The sequence below is a fragment of the Colletotrichum phormii genome, assembly GCF_030913505.1.
Source record: "Colletotrichum phormii strain CBS 102054 chromosome Unknown BDP81scaffold_9, whole genome shotgun sequence".
NCBI lineage: Eukaryota > Fungi > Ascomycota > Sordariomycetes > Glomerellales > Glomerellaceae > Colletotrichum > Colletotrichum phormii.
The window spans coordinates 15,236-35,802 of record NW_026851451.1 but is presented as its reverse complement, the minus strand read 5'-3'; the positions used below and the strand labels follow the sequence as shown (position 1 = coordinate 35,802).

The 20,567-nt window shown below is 51.7% G+C and overlaps 4 protein-coding genes and 2 non-coding genes across 6 annotated transcripts; 2 read left to right on the top strand and 4 right to left on the bottom strand.

The window, feature by feature from the left end:
- Nucleotides 1-682: 682 nt before the first annotated feature.
- Nucleotides 683-1,959, bottom strand: BDP81DRAFT_449088 (uncharacterized protein; the record flags this gene model as incomplete). Its single annotated transcript, XM_060592363.1, has 2 exons — nt 683-1,689; nt 1,800-1,959. The coding sequence occupies 2 exons, from the start codon at nt 1,957-1,959 to the stop codon at nt 683-685; spliced, it is 1,167 nt and encodes a 388-aa protein (XP_060445565.1).
- Nucleotides 1,960-5,529: 3,570 nt separating this feature from the next.
- BDP81DRAFT_t159 lies at nt 5,530-5,603 on the bottom strand. Its single transcript has one exon. It is a non-coding gene; the product is annotated as a tRNA-Asn (tRNA).
- Nucleotides 5,604-6,123: 520 nt separating this feature from the next.
- On the top strand, nt 6,124-7,232 carry BDP81DRAFT_216434 (phosphatidylethanolamine-binding protein). The gene is made up of 2 exons (XM_060582722.1): nt 6,124-6,810; nt 6,909-7,232. The coding sequence occupies exons 1-2, from the start codon at nt 6,413-6,415 to the stop codon at nt 7,099-7,101; spliced, it is 591 nt and encodes a 196-aa protein (XP_060445564.1). The 5' UTR covers nt 6,124-6,412; the 3' UTR covers nt 7,102-7,232.
- A 495-nt stretch (nt 7,233-7,727) lies between these two features.
- On the top strand, nt 7,728-9,873 carry BDP81DRAFT_216424 (A/G-specific adenine glycosylase). Its single transcript, XM_060582721.1, has one exon. The coding sequence runs from the start codon at nt 7,774-7,776 to the stop codon at nt 9,751-9,753; it is 1,980 nt and encodes a 659-aa protein (XP_060445563.1). The 5' UTR covers nt 7,728-7,773; the 3' UTR covers nt 9,754-9,873.
- Nucleotides 9,874-10,583: 710 nt separating this feature from the next.
- On the bottom strand, nt 10,584-12,299 carry BDP81DRAFT_471177 (uncharacterized protein; the record flags this gene model as incomplete). The annotated part of the gene is made up of 1 exon (XM_060594580.1): nt 10,584-12,299. The coding sequence occupies one exon, from the start codon at nt 12,297-12,299 to the stop codon at nt 10,584-10,586; it is 1,716 nt and encodes a 571-aa protein (XP_060445562.1).
- Nucleotides 12,300-13,643: 1,344 nt separating this feature from the next.
- BDP81DRAFT_t158 lies at nt 13,644-13,737 on the bottom strand. The gene has a single exon. It is a non-coding gene; the product is annotated as a tRNA-Pro (tRNA).
- Nucleotides 13,738-20,567: the final 6,830 nt, after the last annotated feature.

Genomic DNA, 20,567 nt, shown 5'->3' with positions numbered 1-20,567 from the left:
CAGGCTCGTGGACTAAGCTGCAAGTATGCCCATACCTAATGCAGTTGGCACAAGGACGTTGCTCATCGCACTGAGTTATCTCGATGTCAGTTTTTGATTCGTCACCAAAGCAGCTTCTCGGAAGGATGTGACATGTCTGTGAGACGAGGTTTGGTGTGTGGGAAATGTCCATACCTTCACGTGACGCGCCTTGCAACGAGCACATCCATTCCGCGATTTTCTATGACCAAGCCTTTTGCAATTTGCATTCATATTCGGTTCGCGATGTAGGGTGCCTAGGGAGAATTTGAAGTCAGTCAAATTGTGATGGTTTGTGGTCGAGGAGGAAACAAGGTCCACTGCTCGTAACATAAACGAACACGTCGTATTCTGGGAGGTCTTCAACCTTGTATACGACAATACGGCCGCAGCTCTAGTGCGTGATTCATGTAACACTATGAGAAAATGTATTGGCTTTCATTAACCACTTTTTCATCAAATCATTGCTCATCGGCTTCCCATTATCTGAACTTGATATCCACGAACTCAACCACATTATTATTTCGCGCCCCAATCACACGAGGCCTCGCGATATCTTCGTGCTTCGAACTATCAAAGATTCCTCAGTGCTCAAATCAAGTTGGTAATCGGCTTCTCCAGCTGTTATCACAAACGTATCTCATCAACCCGACCTCAGCAATCTTCAGTGACCGTGGTTCCCACGAGAGTTTCTCGACTGCCTGGAGCGCCTCGAGTCTGCAGATGCAACCGAGTGGTACGAGTTAATAGACAGCTGGCAGCCTTGACCACAATGCCCCGCGTCCAGCTTTTCGTGATTATTCTTGTGGTTGATCTCATCCTGCCTGGTGTTGTGCTCTCCCCTTGACGCCCTCGAAGATCTCTGCACTCCATAGTCGTGGCCATTGTTATGATGGTCATAGCCGTTGCCATTTATATGGTACTTATTGCCGTGATAATTGTTGCCATTCGTATGGTAATTTTTCCCATGATAATCGTTGCCATTGGTATGATAGTTGTTGCCATGATAATCGTTGTGATGGATATCATTGTACTTGGTAGGATGATGATCCTTGGGGTAATAGGTATTGGTTCTGAGAGTCCTATCGTCATAATGACCGTTGTTATGATTATTATAGCCGTTTCCATTTGTGTGGTAATCCTTGGGGTACCAGTTGTTGTACTTGTCATCCTGATGGTTGTAGTCGTGGTAGTCCTTCTCCCGAGCGAGCCTCGAATCCTTGGATGCCACGGAGCGGTACGAGTTCAGAGAAGCCTCGCAGTGCGTACCGCAGTTGTGGTTGTCCTGCTTGACGAGGTTGTCTTTGTACTTCCAGTCATCCGCGGGCGTGTTGTGTTCGCCCCTCGAAGCCCGGGAAGATCTTTGGACGCCGTAGTTATCATGGTGGTCATAGTTGTTGGCGTGGTAATCAGTGCTCCGGTCGTAGTATGGCCTGTGTTCTCTGGAAACCCTGGAGCGGTACGAGTTGATGGAGCGATAGCAGTCCTTGCCGCAGTTATTGGCGTTGAGCTTGGCTAGGTTGTCTCTGTACTTCCAGTCGTCCTCAGGGGTGATGCCTTTGGCATCCACAATGTGGTAGTTTGGGTCGATGCCGGCGGCCGCAGCTTCGCTTCTTGCTTGAATATGAGGCTCATCTCTGGCGTGGATCTCGGGCTCCAGGTCGAAGTTGTCTAGAGCAGCTTCATCTCTGGCTCCAGGTCCCAGGCATCAATCGCGGCTTCGTCTCTGGTCTGAATCTCTGGCTCTCTCTCCCAGTCAGAGATATCGACGATGCTCTCACCGCGGGCTTCAATGTTGGGCTCCCCTTCGACAGCTTCATCAGCAGGGTCGGCCCTGAAGACATGAACTGGGGGATGGATGAGACTGGGAAGTACCGCGACGGGTACCGCGGTTACACTGGCCGTGAGTACGGCCAAGGTGATGGTGGTGAGGAAGCGCATGTTGCAAATTTTGTGAGAATGAATAGTAAGGTATAACTTGATCGCGAGTACAGGTCAAGGGGTATATGTGATAAAGATGGATAGCTGAGAGGCTCTTAAGTGACCATCCAAGGCTAGACCAAATTGGCTTGTGATCAAAAGTATACTATGGGATAAGATAAGATACGGCCTGGCCTTTATACTTGTCGAAGTTGGACTCTTGGTGAGCCTCAGTTGCTTGAACCCCGCCAAGAGGGAATACGAATAAGACTTCCCGAGCCGACTTCTGCATCTCGGCATCAGAATCTCATGATCACTCTCCTTCTCCGTCGGCCTCCTTCGGGATATGAGAAGGACCGCTTAGAAAAGCTAGCGTAATCGTTGAGTCAACTTTTGAGGTTGTTGGCGCCGAGCTTGACATTAAGCTAACATGGTGGATTCGTCCTTTGACTTTTTCGAACGGCAGTATCATGAGTACAGTAATGCCGTCTATGAGAATCCAAGGACTGTCGGGTACCGGGATGAGAATTTGGTTGAGCTCAGGTCTAGATGTGGCCTAGAGTTAAGGGGCAATCCAGGAACCAACTTGGTTATCGCCAGAAAGCAGGCTTCGGGTCTACGCAAGCGTCGTGTGTAATTAAGGCCGGTCTGCATGCTGCGCATAATGGCAACAAGCTTACTTGGTAGTGCATCGGAGGTCGGGATCCAACTTCCCCCTCTTATCCGTAGTGGAGTTTAAGTCAAATAACGCCGTTTTTGCGAAGGAGCTGGTCCGGTTGAGGAGATATTCACGCGGGCAAGGGAGCGTAGTGCGAAGCTTAGAACATGCCATTCGGATAGCTTCATGATTGGTACAATTCTCCTAATCTCCTAGACCTAGCTCATATAATGCATGTCCGGCATAGACTAAACACTATTTCATGGTCTAGCGTGGAGAACTTTTACCGACCTTTTCACCGTAATTGGGAATATGTTGACTATCATTGATTCATGCGCATAGATCAGTCACCAACCTTTCGATTCGGTTTGACAACCATGCAAAATTTTACAGCATGCAAAGACGAGCTTGAAGAAGATTCAATTGTAAGCTGTAGAAAAAGCCGCACCGGCAAACGTAAACGCGTCCGTCTCCACCAACTCATCTAAGTGATCCGAAGTACACTGTTTCATATCGCATGTCGTTCGTCAATGACATTTCCATGTTGTTGAGTTGACATTTCTGAGCCAGGGTTCCAGGATGACGAAACCTCTGCAGATCATTGTCCCGGCACGGCGAAAGCTTCTTACACGTGGGTGTGGGTGGGCGCTCACGCGTGTGCATGGTAGCCTCAACTGCATGTTGGTGGCCGCAGTCTGGTGAGCTTCGGTATCCGAGGAAGTAGACTACAGAGATTCTGCCCCGAGCTGTGCGGACATCTGGACAAGAATTGCGTCCGGAAGTTTCCCAGAAAAATAGCTCCTAGAATTTGGGGGATCGTGCTCGTTCCTTTGGTCCACCAGTAGACGGGTTGATGTCCCAGCTGGAAGCGCAAGACCGTGCGATGGGAACCCAATCTGCCCAACCAAGCTGCTCCAGGATGATAGCTCCAAATCAAAGGAGCCCATCCAGGGCGTCAGGACGGATAGTGTCGATCATAACTGACATTCCCGAACTCACAGACACTGGAATGGGACATCCAGGCCCGAGGATCCTCCAAAGTGCGAGTGTAAGTTGGGCGTAACAGGCCCGAGGGAGCTCGGAGCGCCTTGTTGTTCTTCGGACAGTCTCGCCAGCTACTCAACAGAGCTACCCCGCGTTGCCTCTCTTTCCCAAGCCAGAAGAATCCTAAAGAAGGTTCCGCCGACGACGAGGACGACGAGGGGCTGCGCGGGATGCCGGTCGGAGTTGCCTGCCACGGTCGACGAGATGGAGAATCCGCCTCGGCGTCGCTTTCGTGGTCCCGTGGGATAGGCATGTCGAGCAGCATATGATCGTTGATGGTGGAGTCGGGGACAGAGTTTGGAAGCGAGATAGTTACCGTCATGAGTTCCGACTCGAGAGCACTAGAGGCACAAGGTCCATGTAGGTAGTCAAGAGCGCATGCTTCCAATCACGGGGGCTCGGAAATTAAAATCGGGTTGACTGCTGAGGGGCAGCATGTACCTAGATCAAACCTTGATTCAACGGTGTGCTGTGGACATGGGGAGCTGAGAGACGCGTGGACGATCGTCGGTCCTTACTCATGGTGAAGTTTGAGGTCGGAGAACCTGACTTGACTGTGAATCTGTGATGCGTGGGACCGAGATGCCGGCCCCACGGCGGGCAAGCGTGGGAGGTGGGGAGGTGGGATACAGTTGCACTGCAGATGTCTCCCGAGAATGAAAATCTGTAATGCCGTGAACCGCCTTCCCGGGTCCTGACAGCCTCTACCTCCAAGCCATCGACGCCAAGTTGAGCATTCATAGCGCCAAGATGATGCTCTTAACGCCAAGTTGCTTGGCCAAAGCAGCCGCGCAGGCTTGAAGGACTACAAATGCTCAGCTCTTGCCCCTAGAAGCCATATTCTTCTTCGCCATGAGATTTCTCATACATCACCACGTCTAGCGTGGCCTGGGAAGCGGGCTCACTCTACAGCAACAAGCTTCTACGACCTTACTCAGCGCAGAGAAATATCATCTCAACATCAGGCGCAAGCAGCCTTGAATTGCCAGCCGGCCCCCCGAACTTTGTCCGTTCTCGATCAAAGCTTATCATATCGCACTTCGCAAGTTCTCGCCTGTTCCTCGGTTTTAAGAGCATCATCATGTCAACTTGACTGACATCCAAGGCGCTAGCTGGCGGGCGCTCGAAGAAAGCCTCTCCGAGCATCCCATCCTCGGACGGGAAGTAAATGCGAGTATTCGCGAGATGCATTCTAGCATTGCCAACTACTTCGGCCTGGAGCGGAACACTCGGAACGATTAACTACCTTGTTTTCGTCTCATATTTTCCAACCATGGTCCATAGAACTCGCTCAAGCTGTCGTGGGGCCAAAGCGATTACGCAGCTCGACCGGCCGACCCCTCATGATCGTCTATGCCTTGGGGAATACACCTCTGGTTCTGCTCGGACTCGGGCTCGCTGATCACATATATCTATGGCAAGTAACAGTCAATCTACGCATGCAGCCTATCACCGGCCTGACTATAGCTCGGTTAGTTATAGTTCCAGGTTCAGCGTGCAAGACATCTTTTCTATGGCCCGTAGAAGCTGCCAGGAACGAGTTTAAAGTCTTCCGAAAACAGGTTTTCGCGCAAATCTTTCTTGAGTGAGGCTGCTTGATTTACTTGAATGGACGCTTGGTATCACACTCAGGACATGGTAGATCGGATATTTCTACGAGAAGCATCTAGGTACAGTGCCGCGAAGTTTAAAAAGAGAAAGCGGAGATTCATAGTCCCGATGGAGGACAGAGCCGGCCTGTGGTCATAGTCCACTAGTTTGATGCAAGAGAAACGTTGCTTGGTATTTCAACTTCCCGGAGATAATCCTGAGATTAAAAAAGGAAATAAAGAAGACGGAAAGGGCAAAAGATAACAATCTCATGGCAAGGCGGGGTCTAACCGCTACAACTCCCCGAGGTGGGCTCGAACCACCAACCTCCAGATTAACAGTCTGACGCGCTAGCCAATTGTGCCATCGGGGATTTGAGATATGATTGGTTGGAGGTTTGCGCGCGACTGAGCACCTTTGTTGAAAGCGGGCTGCTCGCGGCGCAGTTTAGGTGGGTTGTGCGCGCGCGAGATCGCGAAAGAGGGAGAGAGAGAGAGAGAGAGAGAGAGGGAGAAAAGCAATTTCACCCTTCGAATCAGGTGCAAATGCTCTAGATCCTCACATTATCTTATAGGAAATTGCCGGATTTCATCTGACAGCAAGTACCAAACTTCGATCACCAAATGATATGAATTGAGTTTGGCTGGAATGAAGCTGCAGGCTTTCTTATTGGACTAAAGGTTGTCAAGCAAACCCAATGTTTTCATGGGCCGACCATAGAACGAGCAAAAGGCTGAAATGCTGTGATCATGTTATCACCCGTAATGATCTATCTCCACGACAAGTTTCTGGGATGAATCTCATCAGTTCAATCGTTTTCTCGTTATAAGGTAAGTGATGCAACTATCTAGCCTTCAGCGTAGCAGAGTTGTCTCTAGTCAGTCCTCTTTTTCTCGTCCGGAGATCAGACTCGAACTCAGGTAACAAGGAGAACCTCTACATCTGCCAAGACCCTTCGTGCAGCTACGCCACCAATTTTCCACCACTGGCGTCGATTCCCCTCATCCCACGCTCAACCCCGCGTAGGTCATCGCGCATTTTGGCCTCGGGTGAACATCGCCCGTAAGCGATCATTCAAAATGCCCTTCAAGAATGCGAAACCACCCTCCTCGCCAGGCAATTTGACCTTCGATTGTCCCTCTGACCCTCTCATCCATCGCTTCTCTTCCTCCTGCTATAGATATGTCACTCTCCGACCACTCACAAAAGCTCACTAGCACGCTCGAGCAAGCCAAGCTCGTCCCGGGCTCGGCGGCGGCACTGATACCAGAGGGCTTCCAACCGACGACTAAGCTGGAGGTCTCGTTCGCGGACAAGGCTCTGGATGTGGGCAACTTCTTCCGCGCAGGCGAGTGCAAGCTCGCGCCCAGCATCTCGTTCGCGGCCGAAGAGGGCGCTGACACGGGTGCCTCGTACACGCTCTTCCTGACGGACCCGGACGCACCCACCCCGGACAACCCGCAGTTTGCGTTCTGGCGCCATTGGGTTCTCCCCGGGCTTCAGCCGCTTAGCGGAGGCGCGGTTGTCGCGCAGACGAAGCCGGCGTTGACCGAGTTTCTCGGACCCGGACCCAAGGATGAGTGAGTTGAGCCTCCATCTGCGGGACTTACCTAGCCACGATCTGAATAGCTTGAGCAACCTATTCAAGAAGATTTACTGACTCTGTCTTCTTTCTTAGCTCGAAGCCGCACAGGTACCTCTTCCTGCTCTACCGGGAACCTCAGGGACTGGATCTGAAGAAGGAGGATGTTGGCGGAGAGGAGTTCGTGCAGAGGCGTTCATGGAAGCCTGCTGAATTTGCCGAAAAGCATGGCCTGAAGCTCGTTGGAGTAAACTGGATGACCTGCGCCGGCGATGGCTGGACGGAGTGAGGCACGATGGTCGGTTCGTCTGGCAGATGCAGCTCGGGAGTCCAATACCAAGGCATCACGAGCCATTGAAGAATATACACAAGACAGTACTGTTCTTCAAGCTTTCTAGACCGATGTTTCACATGACCGAATTCTCGAGGGGTCGTCCTATGCCCTCACTGATGGTACAGGGAGTGGCGGTAAGCTTCCATGGGCGGTGAGATTCGACGGCATCGTCATTGGAAATCATCGTGTGGCCTGGCCTGTCCTGCAGTCTAGCAGATTAAGACGCTGGATTCTGATCACAACATGATTGTGCCCTTTCGTAGTCAAGCCCAGGTTCGAATCCTGATAGGGCCTGAATATTCAACTCTTCGCTGTCCCCTTTCGCTGTTTGTGCTGGGTCTGAAGTCGGATCTTTATGAAGCTGTAGATGTTGAAGAGAACGGGTTGGCCATTGCTCGCAAGCAATAAAATCTGCACGCTCATTGCGTGCATGCTTGGGCGTTGTAGTGGTCTGTGCCAAGGGGCTTCAGGGCCTGGGATCGTCCGCTGCGATCTGGATTTCAGTGACCGCGTCCCTGAATCGGGGCTAATTATTTGGTGTTTACCCGCCAAATGTGCGACCTGAGGTGAAGTTTGAACCACTTTACTCCCAGACGCGTCTTCTCGTCGCGTCTCCCAACCATCACCATGACCCAACGTCGCCTAGTCCGTCGACAAAGCTCACTTGCAGCAGCCAAGAAGATTTTGGCGCAAGCCGACAGCGAGCCAGATGTTGAAATCAAGAAGCCGGCGTCTAGATCACGCTCGGTAGCAACCAGAAAGTCTGCGCCTGTATCACCACCAGCATCAAAAGACGCGTCGGAGGAAGACTTCAACCCAAATCTCCAAGACGACAACGACGATGTAAAGGACATTACCGAGCCACCGCTAAAGAGGCGCAAAATCGAGAAGAACCCAAAGGCCCGAAAAGCAGACACTGCGAAGCTCCATGCGAGACTCTTTGGTCCACTACAGCAGCAGTCGGCAACGCACGATGCCTTCTGCTCGCCTGCGGCATCAAGGACGCACGCGTCTTCCTACCACCGTCCTCTCCTCCTAGACGGCCAACCAGGCCGGCGCGGGCGTGACGCTCTCCTGAGCTGGTTCGACTCCATCAGCACAACCCGCGGCATGCCATGGCGCAAGCCCTGGATCGACCCTGCAAAAACCTTGCCAAACGACGCCGCCGACCTCCGCAGCGCCCTCGAAAAGCGCGCCTATGAAGTCTGGATCAGCGAAATCATGCTCCAGCAGACCCGCGTCGCCGTAGTAATCGACTACTGGAACAGATGGATGGCCCGCTGGCCCACCATCCAGGACCTCGCGGCCGCCGAACCTGAAGACGTGCTGAGCGCCTGGCGCGGGCTGGGCTACTACAGCCGCGCCACGAGGATCTACGAGGCGGCGAAGCTGGTCGTCGCGGACCCGGCTTGGCGCGGTCTGATGCCCTCCGACACGGCCGAGCTCGAGGCAAAAGTTCCCGGCGTGGGGCGGTACACGGCCGGTGCTGTTGCTGCTATTGTGTTTGGCGAGGCGGCGCCCATGGTTGATGGGAATGTGCTTCGCGTGTTGAGCAGGCAGCTGGGGTTGTATGGGAACGCGAAGACGGATAAGGCTGTCATTGACCTCCTCTGGGCAGCCGCAGATGCGCTTGTCAAGGCCGTAGCAAAGGACGGACCCAACGAGGATGGTGCAGAGCTTGCTGAGAAAGCGCCGCTTAGCGACCGTCCTGGACGATGGGGCCAGGCGTTGATGGAACTTGGGAGCACCGTCTGCACGCCGAAGCCGAACTGCGGCGAGTGCCCCGTCACCTCCACATGCCGCGCGTACGCAGAGGGTCTGCAAATTGCAGCCAAGAAGTCGAGGAAGGCGGTTGAAAAGATTGAGGATATTGAGGACCTCTGTTCGGTGTGCGAGCCCTTTGAAGAAGCCGCCGCAGACGAGACCACGCTCTCAGAAGAAGACTCTGAAGCTGATACGCTCAAGCGGAAGCCGGCAAAGGGGACTAAGAAGGGCGCCAAGACGCAATCGGGGCCAAAGCAGGCGACATTATCCGCCTTCTTCACCTCAAAGACGGCAAAGAAGAAGGAAGAAGAGGAGAAAGAGCAGCCCAAGCCAGCCCAGATTGATGCTAGAACGCTAGAGATCGTCGCAGAACACGCTCGAAAGTTCCCACTCAAAGTGGTCAAGAAGGCAGTCAGAGAGGAAGAAGCCCTCGTCTGCGCGATCCGGCGCGGCGATGATGGCCGTTTCCTGATACACCGACGCCCGGAGAAGGGACTCCTTGCCGGGCTGTGGGAGTTGCCCAGCCACACACTGCCGTCTGCTGGCGTCTACACTGCGACCTCCCAGAAGAAGGACGCTCAGGGGTACGTCTCGGGACTCATCGCTACTGGGGACAAGAAGAAGCCGAGGCTGAGACATGCCGGGGAGTTGGGTAGCGTGCCGTGGCTGTTTTCTCATCTGAAGCTTACGATGCATGTGCACCTCTTCGAGGTAGACGGATCTGAAGACCTCGTCTCGTCGCATGTGAGGCATCGTTGGGCTACGGCTGAGGAGGTTGATGAAGAGTCTATGGGGACTGGGATGCGCAAGTCCTGGGCTTTGGTGAGGGAGAGATGTGAGTAGTCCCCTCATAGCATGTATAATTGATGTATCTTTTGAGTATGGCTTCAAGGCGGAATCGATCGTTCGGAGAAGATCCACCGAACCTGATTGGAAAGGGTATGAAAGCGAGTGGAAAATACCAAGTCAATCAGAGACACTGAGAGACCAATGATGATCACGCGGATGAAGAAGGGGTGTTTGATATACCTAGGTATTCTTTCATCAGTGTTCATGATGTATTGTCCTCTAATCAAAGCGGCTCAAAAGTGAAGGGCTGGCCCTCTGATGTGGACAATGATGGCATCCAGCATACCTGCCAATGAGACTATAATAGGTACGTTCCATTTTTCTGAACAAGCCTTGTTCACGAAAGATACGTAACGACAAGTCCCTGACTTGTAGCTTGGTTGTACTTGTATAACCAGGGCAAATGGTAGAAAGGTCCGGCCCGTATCATCACACATGGCCACAAAGCCAACCCGCAATAACTATCTCAAGTGTTTATGATTGACCCCTTTCCTTACACACCATCGCTCGTCTCGATGATCGTGTTGAAGAATACGACAGGGAACGAACGTGAAGACCTGGGCCAGGCGACCTCTTGCTTGCTTGCCAATTCTCCGCCACTTGCATAGCATTTGTTATGACTCATCTGTAAATGTTACTATGGTCTTAGGCGGTTACTCACGAGGCCATTCCGCCGTTCTCGACGAGTGCGAACGTACTGGTGCCGTGGCATGTGGAACGATGTGATAGCAAATATAGATATATAGATATATTTCTGCATGGAGACCTCACAACGACCTTGCCATTCCTGAGCTGAAGAGACTTCTCAACAGCCTCACGTTAACTCACAAATGGGCGACGACGTCCCCATGTGCTGCTGACTGGTGAAATCCTGGAAACCCTGCAGATATCTCCTCATCAACAAACTGCAGGTACGGCCGCAACCCGCCAAAGAAAAAGTTGGTGTTGGTCTTCTTCCCGGGAATATTCTGGCTCAAAATCCAACTCGGAATTTTGGCAAATAGGGACCCCTTAAGCATGCTGTTGCACAGCTCTACCCAGTCTGACTCGGCTTGCGCCTTTACCTCCATGATCATCGGCTTCCGTGGACTTAGGATCGCTTCTTTGCCCGAGCTACTACCTTCCTCGTCTTCTGTTGGCTTTGCTTTTACTAGCGGACCCTCGGCATGCTGTATAATCGACATGATGAAGTTGACCTCACACTCCACGACGGGAGGGAAATTAGCAAAAGGGCTCTGCGGTCCAGAGATGAGAAACATGTTGGGAAATCCAGCGCAGGCAACCGCGCCAAAGGTCGTAGATCCATCACCCCAGTGGTCTTTCAACGTTCCGTTTCGACCTGTGATTCGGATTCTCGTGTAGCTGCCATCGACTGCCTCGAATCCCGTAGCAAAGATGAGCACATCGACCTCGTGGACGGTCCCGTCAGCCAGCTCAACGCCTTGAGGGATCAAACGACTGATGCCATTGGCCTGGAGGTCCACTACATCGACGTTATCGCGGTTGAAGATTTGGTAGTACCCAAAGTCGCAGAGCGGACGTCTTGCATACGCCTCGCGGGGCTTCAAGATCTGCGCCTTACAAGGGTCCTTGACAATCTCATCGATTTTGCCGCGTATGAAGTCGCAGGCCGCCTCGTTGGCTTCTTCGTTGGTGACGATATCGCCAAAGGCGCTGAACATGAAGCGGAACCCGTTGCCCTGGGACCATATCTCCTCAAAGACCTGTTTCCTTTCTTCGGGCGTGGCGTCCGTCGCCTTACGGGTTACTTCTGGGACACCGAATCCCATTCTCGAGGACCAGACGTTGTCCCAGATCTTGTCGTAGTCTGCGTTGATCTTATCGCGATAGTTGGGGTCGACTGGCCCCTGGCCGCTGGGCACCGAGTATTGCGCCCGTCGTTGGAATAGGGTGAGATTGCCCACGATGGGCACGATTGCCGTCATGACCTGGACGCCGGTCGAACCGCTGCCGATGATGCCGACTTTCTTTCCCTTCAGCTCGATGCTGTCATCCCACCTTGCTGTATGACACGTGATGCCCTGGTAGTCTTTCAAGCCAGGAATGTCTGGATAATTCGCCTTGGAAAGCACACCAAGCGAGTTGACGAGATATCGAGCATGATACACGGTCCTCTCGCAGCTGGTCCCGATAGAGGAGCACTCAATCCGCCAGCGACGTAGACTGTCGTCCCACATCGCCGACTCCATCTGACAGTTGAAGACCATGCACTTTCTCAAGTCATGCTTCTTTACAACATGTTGGAGATATTTCAGGATCTCCGGCTGGTAGACGTAGTGTTGCGACCAGGGGTACGTTTGCAGGTCGTCCTTGTCCCAAGAATAGCGATACAGGTAGCTTTCTGTATCGCTCATAGCGCCGGGATATCTGTTCCAGTACCATGTGCCTCCGACGTCGCTGGCCATTTCGACGGTTTGGACTTTCATACGCGGTTGCATGCGGGATAGACGATACGTTGCGTAGATACCGCCGAATCCCGCCCCTACGACGAGGGCATCTACCTCGATAGGCTGAACCATTGTGTCGACTCAGGTGCGTGAAATGCTGTTGTCGGAGCCTTGCTTCACATAGAATTACAACGATGATGCGTTTGGCACAGTGGAGTGTTTGGATAGAGGGTCGATTCTCGTCGTCTGAGGTAGGGATATACGGAGCGGGGTTTACGACTGTGATGGAAGATGTCATCCGCAGGCCAAGAAGCCTCCGGTTGAACGCATAAGATCGGGCTTGGATGGCGGGATGAATATAACCGCGACGCCATTGGAAAGGCAGAGCCGCCCAGTGAGCGTTCATCTGAACTTCATGTGGAAGATTCACTCATGCAGTTCGACACTGCCAGCGAACCGTATCCCGTTTGAGGGCTCATATGCGGAGAACGGCCCGAACCACTCTCCACATTGAGTGCGCCGAGCAAGACATTGTCACATCGACGTACCAGTCACCGAAGCATTTCATTCTCGTGTTTGACAGCCAGGTCACCGGTGCGTCAGTGGGTTTCTGTCGTACAAAAACGAATCCGTGATTGCCGGCCAGCAATTACGCCTTGTTTACCACAGTTTCCGAGTTGAGCCGCGTACAGCAGGCGGGGTAGACGCATACCACGGTGTGCCCCGATGTATGAAAATTGAACCGTTTCTCATGACAATGGTAAGTTTGTAGAAAATATCCAGCAAGAAGTCTGATATCTACTGAGCCTAGTGTCTTTGTTTCTCCCAGATGCGCATGTCAACTTCTTGACTTGATTAATGCCATGTTGCTACTAGTCGAGGTTCTTGCCTATTGGTGACTTTTCGATCGACATGTCTGCAAACATAGTCAACTTTGATGCTACCTGCCTCGAGTGCCTATTTGTTTCGATTTCCCAAGAGGCGGCCTCTTCAATTGTCAATGCCTCCAACTCTGCGACTTATCGCTTATTGATATTCCCAAACGCCGGCTTCCCAACGTTAGTCAGGCCGGTGTTCGGCCGTAGAATGTTAAGGCTCTCAATGTAGACTACGAGCTGGCCGTGGCCATTGCAGGTTGGCTTTTCAAGGTCTAACGCCTTACCACCTCTGATTATTGTGTATAAATTCTGCACATTTGCGCTGAGAGAAAGTTAATGATCATCAAGCACCTTGACATTCTAGTCATTGAATCTTTCTACTTAGCAGCTTCTATCTACCTACTTGACGTTTTAACTCTCTGAGCCAACTCCCGTTTAGCGAGTCTTCAACCTAGGGGCAGAAGTGTGTATAATCAGTGTCAATCTATTGTCAGGGCCTCTAAAGGTGAGTCATAAGGAACACGAAGTCTATCTAAGAGAAGAAAATTGCAAAAAGATAACTCTCAAAGTCATGATGACAAGAATAACAAAAGGATTGGGCCCTAACCAGGATTCGAACCTGGGACCTCTCCCAGATGGTTGTATCCGAAGATGCACCCTAAGGGAGAATCATACCGCTAGACCATCAGGGCGAATGAGGGTTGAGTGGCGAACTCGTTGGATTGCGAAGACCGGAAGGAAGTTTTTGATGATTTCACGATGTGTGGGGTGGAGTTTTGACATGGGTGGTGACGGTAGACAGAAAGTGGGACTGGGAGGGCTGACAACACTGAGTTACCGAGGCTGAGTCTTACCGGTGAAGATTGAGCAACAACAGTCAGTTGAACACAAGGAACCAGCGAAGCTAGCAGTTTGACGGAATTATAGACCTTTTCTCCTACTGTAGCTTGTATCGAGAAAATTCTTTTGGAGGAATTTCTATCAGATTCGAACTTTGGAATTCTTGGTCTCCGGGCTCAGTGTTCCTTGGAAAAAGAACTCAACGGCGCGGAAAAACACTCGACATGAGTCAACTGTCATTCGCTAAGTAGTCTCTTAGACAGTTGCCTCGCGACGCTTTGCGGCTACTTGATTCTGGTTAGGGCGTGAATATCATTCACTCCAGCAAATGTTCAATTCTCTCCTCCATGGAAGACCTTGAGCAAGCTGAGCTTCCATACTCGTAGCTAGCCCTCAAGTCTCTTAACCAGAGACAGACCTTTTTGTTCGTTGAAAACCTCACCTTGGCATGATTCACAATTGATTGAATCCAATTGAGACCAGGAGGGGATGTTGCATGCTGCAAAGGCAATCGACATTTAATTAATAAAGTCACAAGTCGGTCCGTAAACTTGAACTTGTTTCGCATGAATACTGATGCTCGGTCAATTTGAGAGTTTTTCCATGGACCATAGTGAAAGTACTGCGTGGTTTAATTGTGACAGTCGCTATCGTTGATGAACTTATGAAGTCCCAGAATTGTCGAGAAAGCGCGCACGGTCACATCTGAGATGAGACTCGTCCACGTGTTGTCTAGAAAATATCGTCTTGGGTCATCCCTTACAGATGCCACATCGTGACTCGTCGCGACTTTGCGTAGCTTGGGTATCCTGGCAGATGGCAAAGGAAACGCCTCAAATGAAGTGAAGTTCAGTTTCGTCATACTTGATTGTGGTTGCAGTATCTGTGTTCATGCTAAATTAACCTCACTGTCTCCTGTATCCGTACCGAAACATGTAACGAGTACCACATGAGGATTCATTCCTGAGACCGTGGTGAGCTGGGGTTGGGCGATGTAGAGAGACATAGTCTTTGCTCAACTTCGAAATCCCAACTTTGTCCTCCATACGTTCAACTACGGTGGTCCGCACTTCGATTATCAGCACGTGTCTAAACGACCTAGAAGAAAAGAAACTACAAAATGCCGCATTTCAAGATACCAATTCTCACAGGATGTGCCAGCAGTTTTGTCCTCTTGGGCACAAATAGATGTGATTACTCAACGAACCATAATGCCATCCGTTAATGATGGGGGCGGAAACGAGTTTTCCACCTTGCGGCTTGCCGCACGGCTTCGTAGACTGAACTCAAATCTTGTTTCTGCTATTGCGACCGAGCGTCGAAAGGAACATGGGAGCTTCAAACTCAATATTGAGCCAAGACAAGCTCTTTATCTCACAAGTTCCTTCATTCATGAAAAAAAATCAAGGCCACCTGATAGACGGAAACAACGCTTCCAGTATGCCATTTCGGAGATTCGCAGTCAATCAAGTGAGAGACTCAACAGGTTTTGACGAAATAAGCAAGAACATCACACGAAAGTCTACTCACTCTTCGTCCGTGAAATTTCTCTCAGTCAGCTGGCAAGAAGAGTCCAGTTTCGGAATCACTAGAGTCGTTGGACATGAGTTGAGTCAACTTGGTCGTCGGGCTCCGAGAATGACATCGTTGCACCGCTGTCAACCAAACCTGGCTCAATATCTCTTCCAATAATCCTTCGAATTTGATGCTTAAAATTTCCGCCAGTTGCCTGTGATTCCAGATAAAAAGTGCCAATTTGCTACAAAATCTATGTGCGAGGCCCGAGAGGATCGAGAAGACACATCATTGCTGACTTGGCCTTTGACTTCTTCAAATGAACACATTAGGGTACAGACTCGACACATTTGGAAGACGAAAACTATTTGTTAGCATGTATCCCTGCGTAAAGTCCAGCGGCCTTTGGAAATGCGGTGAAGAGAATCTTGGCCAGGCGGTGACGAGCGTTTGCAATGTCATGCTACCGCTATCTGCTAGTCGGTTCGCTTGGTGTGATCTAGGGTCTAGACATAACGAATAATTACAAGGCCAACGGGAAACTACCGAACATTCCAGCATTGAAGGCTCTGGGCTACTCCAGCCTCCAGGGGAACAGTCTGTGGACAAATATGAAAAGTCCAGAGGAGGTTCGGCCATTACTTCGGTTCATCTAGACCGAGTGGAGGTCGCCACGCCGGTACTTTTAGAGAGCTCTCCTGTTTCCAGCCTTGGAATGGATATTAGGGGGAGGGGCAAAGCATATGCAGCTTGAATTTCCCCTTGCAGCGGCAGTGGTCCGGCGGTAACGCCTGTTTGATGGAGCAGGCAACGCTCTACTAACGGGCGGCTTCCTCCGGCTACAAGCACCACAGCGCCCGCCGTTGAACAGGGTTGTGGAGATGTCTGTCTTATGAGTGGACGCTGCCCGGGCTCGTGGAGAGTCGGAGACCGACCAGAGGGCAGAGGCTTGGAGTAACGGTCGCTTGGGATACCTTGGCGGGGCTTCAAGTAAGACTATCGGAGGCGGACTGATAAACCGCAACTTCTGTAACATCTTGTCCACAGTAGCGCCTGAGCCCACGATGGCTGTGCAGCAAAATGTGTAAACTTGATGGATGATGGATCACTGGACCAACCATCAGCGAGACGCAAGGAAAGCGTACCCGTCACCCGAGTGTGACCCGACTTTCCGCGCGATTTCTTGCCATCATCTTTACAAACCGCTGCTGCGTGCGGATAGGAGGTTTTTGTTTGACAAAAGGTAGCACAGATTGCGCTGGGGCTGTCTGTGTATTTGCATAGTAATACGGGCCTTGGCAAGGGTTCTGGTCTCGGCGCCATGGGTATGATGTGTCCAGGGCAATGAAGCAAGCAAACTGAGGATCACGGACGGAATCGTTCTCCGAAGGGCCAGGTCAAATTGTAATCATCACCGACGCTTAATGGGCGCCTGGCAAAGCGATGTTCAGCCTATCCCCGCCTAAGATACTGTTGTATTACAAAATGAGGTGGCGTAGAAACTCATCTCATGCAATCCGGATGACCCGAGTCAGCGTCCCGGATGTTTTGTGCATTCTTCGTAGTCACAGGATCGTCTTTGAATCACTGTGCTCTTGGACTTGGACAAGTCTGAAGATGAGATGAAAGTTGTCGCTTTAGGTAAGCGGGGATGGAATCAATGATTGTTCCAATCTGGGCTTGAGAAGGGAAAGGTGTAATTGGCCTGCAAAGTACGAGCTCAGCCCTTGGAAGTTCTCCCATGGGTAAATCGCCACAGATCAGTCCGAACACAGTGATCGCCCTGACGGCATCCCGCTCTTTCAGGAAGGGTGCGTTCTTTGCAGGTTGTATCTGCGGATGTGACTCTGTGCCTGAGGGTCAGGCGTAATGTTGTAATCGTGACATCCCAGCCCACATGCGGCAAGGCAAGCTGTACGATGCTTGATCATGGGCGTAAGCAAGAGATAGCATAAGTAGACCTATAGTCAACAGACCCCCTGTCTTAAGATCTTGCAGCTCATGAGAGGTGGTTGGGTGAGGTAGCAGTCCAGTGCGTAAAGGCGCTTGCTGCTGCTTCACAATGAAGATCAGGGGCCAGCCTAGGTCGTTCACCTGAAAAGAGAGAATACAGATAAATTGCGAACAAGATACAACCTCCGCACATTAGGTACGGATATACGAGGAAAGGCAAACAGTGCACTATCCGAGGAAACTGGCTCGTCTGTCTGGTGCGGCTGGCAAGAGTCTCCAACATAGAGCTCTGTGTTTACTTCCAAAGTGGGGTCTCTAACACGGGAGTGCAGAGCATGAAGCAAGAGAAAGAAGCGGGAGAAAAGTGCCACTCACACAACGTTGATCTCAATGTGGCCCCGCCATCCAGGTTGGCCCCTCCAGACTCTCGTGGGCAGTCAACTTCAATGTCGAAAATCTTGCGAGCCTTGATGGGCAACGTTGATTGCTGTCAGCAAGAGAGCCCAGGGGTCTCTGTTGGTCCAGTCCGACTACCTTATGGTACTTTGGCTGCTGGCAATTCCTGACCGATGCTTATTGTCCCGTAATCCCCTTTTGGGCGCAATCTCGGGGTGGGCTTCTCACACAAGGTCATTATCCACCCATGGCCCCGGGCCCCCTCAGCTAAAAATTCTGGCCAGACTGTGACCGGGCGACTCCGACCCTAACAAGCGGCGTGAGCGGCGAGTCGGGGGCCCTTTATGACCGATTGTGGTTCCTGGGGAGGCCTCCCGGAGCAGTCCGTACGGAAGCCGATGAATCTGTAAACTCGGCCGTCAGTATGAGCATCGCCGAAACGCAAAAGAGTTCGTCAAGGAACGCCCAAAAGTCAAAAAACCACAGAGTTTTGGCTGGTTTCTCAAGCAAAACAAAGCTCTTTGCGATTGAGTTGTCTCGATTGGACCGGGAACCTCGGCCAGCGCAGCCCAAAAGTGTGCCGATCTATGGGTGCCAGAATGTCTTGGCACACTATATTGAAAAGTCTTGGCGACTCCTTTCCAGAATTTCCTTGGCACACATCACAGCCCATCACGTTTCTGGAGTGAGTGCCGTGGGCACGCACACAACATCCAACAGAACTTGAGTCGTTTTCGCATTGGTGGAATTAGGTCCATGACTAGGAGAACCGAACCTCACCAGGTCACGTCCCCTTGCCAGCCTGCCGGGCTCATCTGGTATGCCCCCTCGTGGGTCAATATTTAGTGTTAAGGTGACAATGTTGAGAGCATCCGATCTCCGCTCCCATCTTCGCCTAGGCCACGGGTTATCCGCGTTCCCAGGTAGTTCGGCAAACAAGCGGATTTTCACACGCTCACACCGCCAGTGCACAAAAACCGGTATCCGTTGTTTAACCATGTCTCGATGCAACGGGAATCGGAGCCTCGTCCGACAGGGCAGGCCCAAAAGCGATGGCAACGGTGACATTAAGAGCCTCTTTTGGCCTTTTTCGGATATCGATGGTGCTGTTTCCGGCCTGCACAGTCGCATCACACCCGCAATTCCAGACGCAGACGCGTTGGTGATATATTGTAGAACTGGAGATCATTTGACTCTATCGCGATTGTCGCATTATGTCTGGCGGGGTCTGTCTCGGGTTGTTTGCAATTTAGACATGTCACAAAAGACTACCAAACTGATTCAGCAACCTTTGGACTTTGATCCACCAGTGATAGCACTGGGATCTTGAACTTTGACAGTGGCATGTCGAATCTGGTTCAGATGAGCGCTGTGTCAGCGGCAACGTGCTTCTGCTGTCCCTCTTGCCGCTAGCGCACAGCCCGCATTGCGCTGTTCCAGCTTTTCTCTCTTCTTCGGCTCCAGCGATACCCCGGATAGCGGATTAAGGTCAATAAGCTTGAACAGGGATGGCGGACATGTGTCCATGGGGGCAGATTTTGCGGTCAAGGGGGGACTGGGCTGCGCCGTGCACTGGCAATATGCTGCCAGCAGCTGGGGGAGATTCGAAAGAGATAATATCAGGCTTGCCACGACTTAAAAGTGCCATCCTGGGTTGGTCGGGACCCTCATTGTGCGACCGAGAAAATCAGAGTTCGCGGGATCACGCTCCACCCCAAAACACGTCAGACAGATTTCCCCTAAACCTTCGAGAGGTTATTCGAGAAAAGGCTCAACCATGGCTGCAAGGAGCCAAGAACTCACAGACAACTACCGTAGTACCGATGTTTTGGGTATCAACTCTCGCTAGAATACAAAAAGAAACCAGCTAGAACAGCAAGGACACTACCGCCGTCCAATGCCACTTTTTTGAGTCTCTCTCCTCCGACGCCAGTCCGTGAGGCCGGGAATTACTCAGGACCGTGGTAATGGGTCTTATCTAAATAGACGTTGGCTCCATCTCGAAAAGGCCCCAGTTCATCTCCCTTCGATATACAACCGAAACCAGGGTGCCGGCCAATAGGAGCTCTTCCCGCGCGCTAGCGACGGAAACATTGCGGATTCTGGCCGACAGTCTGCTCTTTGCGTCTTTCTGCTCACGGCATAAGCTCCGAGAGCGAGACACACATTTTGCTAGCAGAGTGCTGCCCAGCACTGCAGAAATCCCCCAAATCTCTGACTTACTATCCGTAGTTTTCCCAAAGAGGACTCTACTGTGGATCTCAACTCCATCTTTTGGAACATGGTCTAATCTTTCAACTTACATACTAACCCTGTGACAGCCCCTGACTTGTTTCATGGTTAACCAGGAAGACGGCGCCACAATTTAGACAAATACGAAATGCGAGCCTACTCTGGGTAATCGTAAGTACCGGGTTTGCAGGGCAAAGAAAAGAGAGTGAGGTTCCAACTTGCTCATGTTCCCCATCCCCATGCCACATACAGCACGGTCACGGGTCAACCCCTGAGCCCATAGCCGTGGGCAAATTGTCGACGAGAATGCCTCCATGTCATCGTGTGTACCTTCTCGGACACTGGGCAGTCTTTCTGCCCCCTCGAACATTGAAACAGCTCGTCGCTGCGCTGATGATTGCGTCTCGCCGAAGCGCCCGAACCACTTTCTGATATCGGAGTGGATCATATGGACAGGGAAGGAAGGCTCTGCCCGAAATGAATCGACTGTTCCCTCGCTAACTCCCCGTTCTTGTCGATTCAGGCAGAGGCGAGGAGGAGGAGGGGGGCCATGTCTCTTCCATCCCGTGAGCTTAGTCGGGGTGTG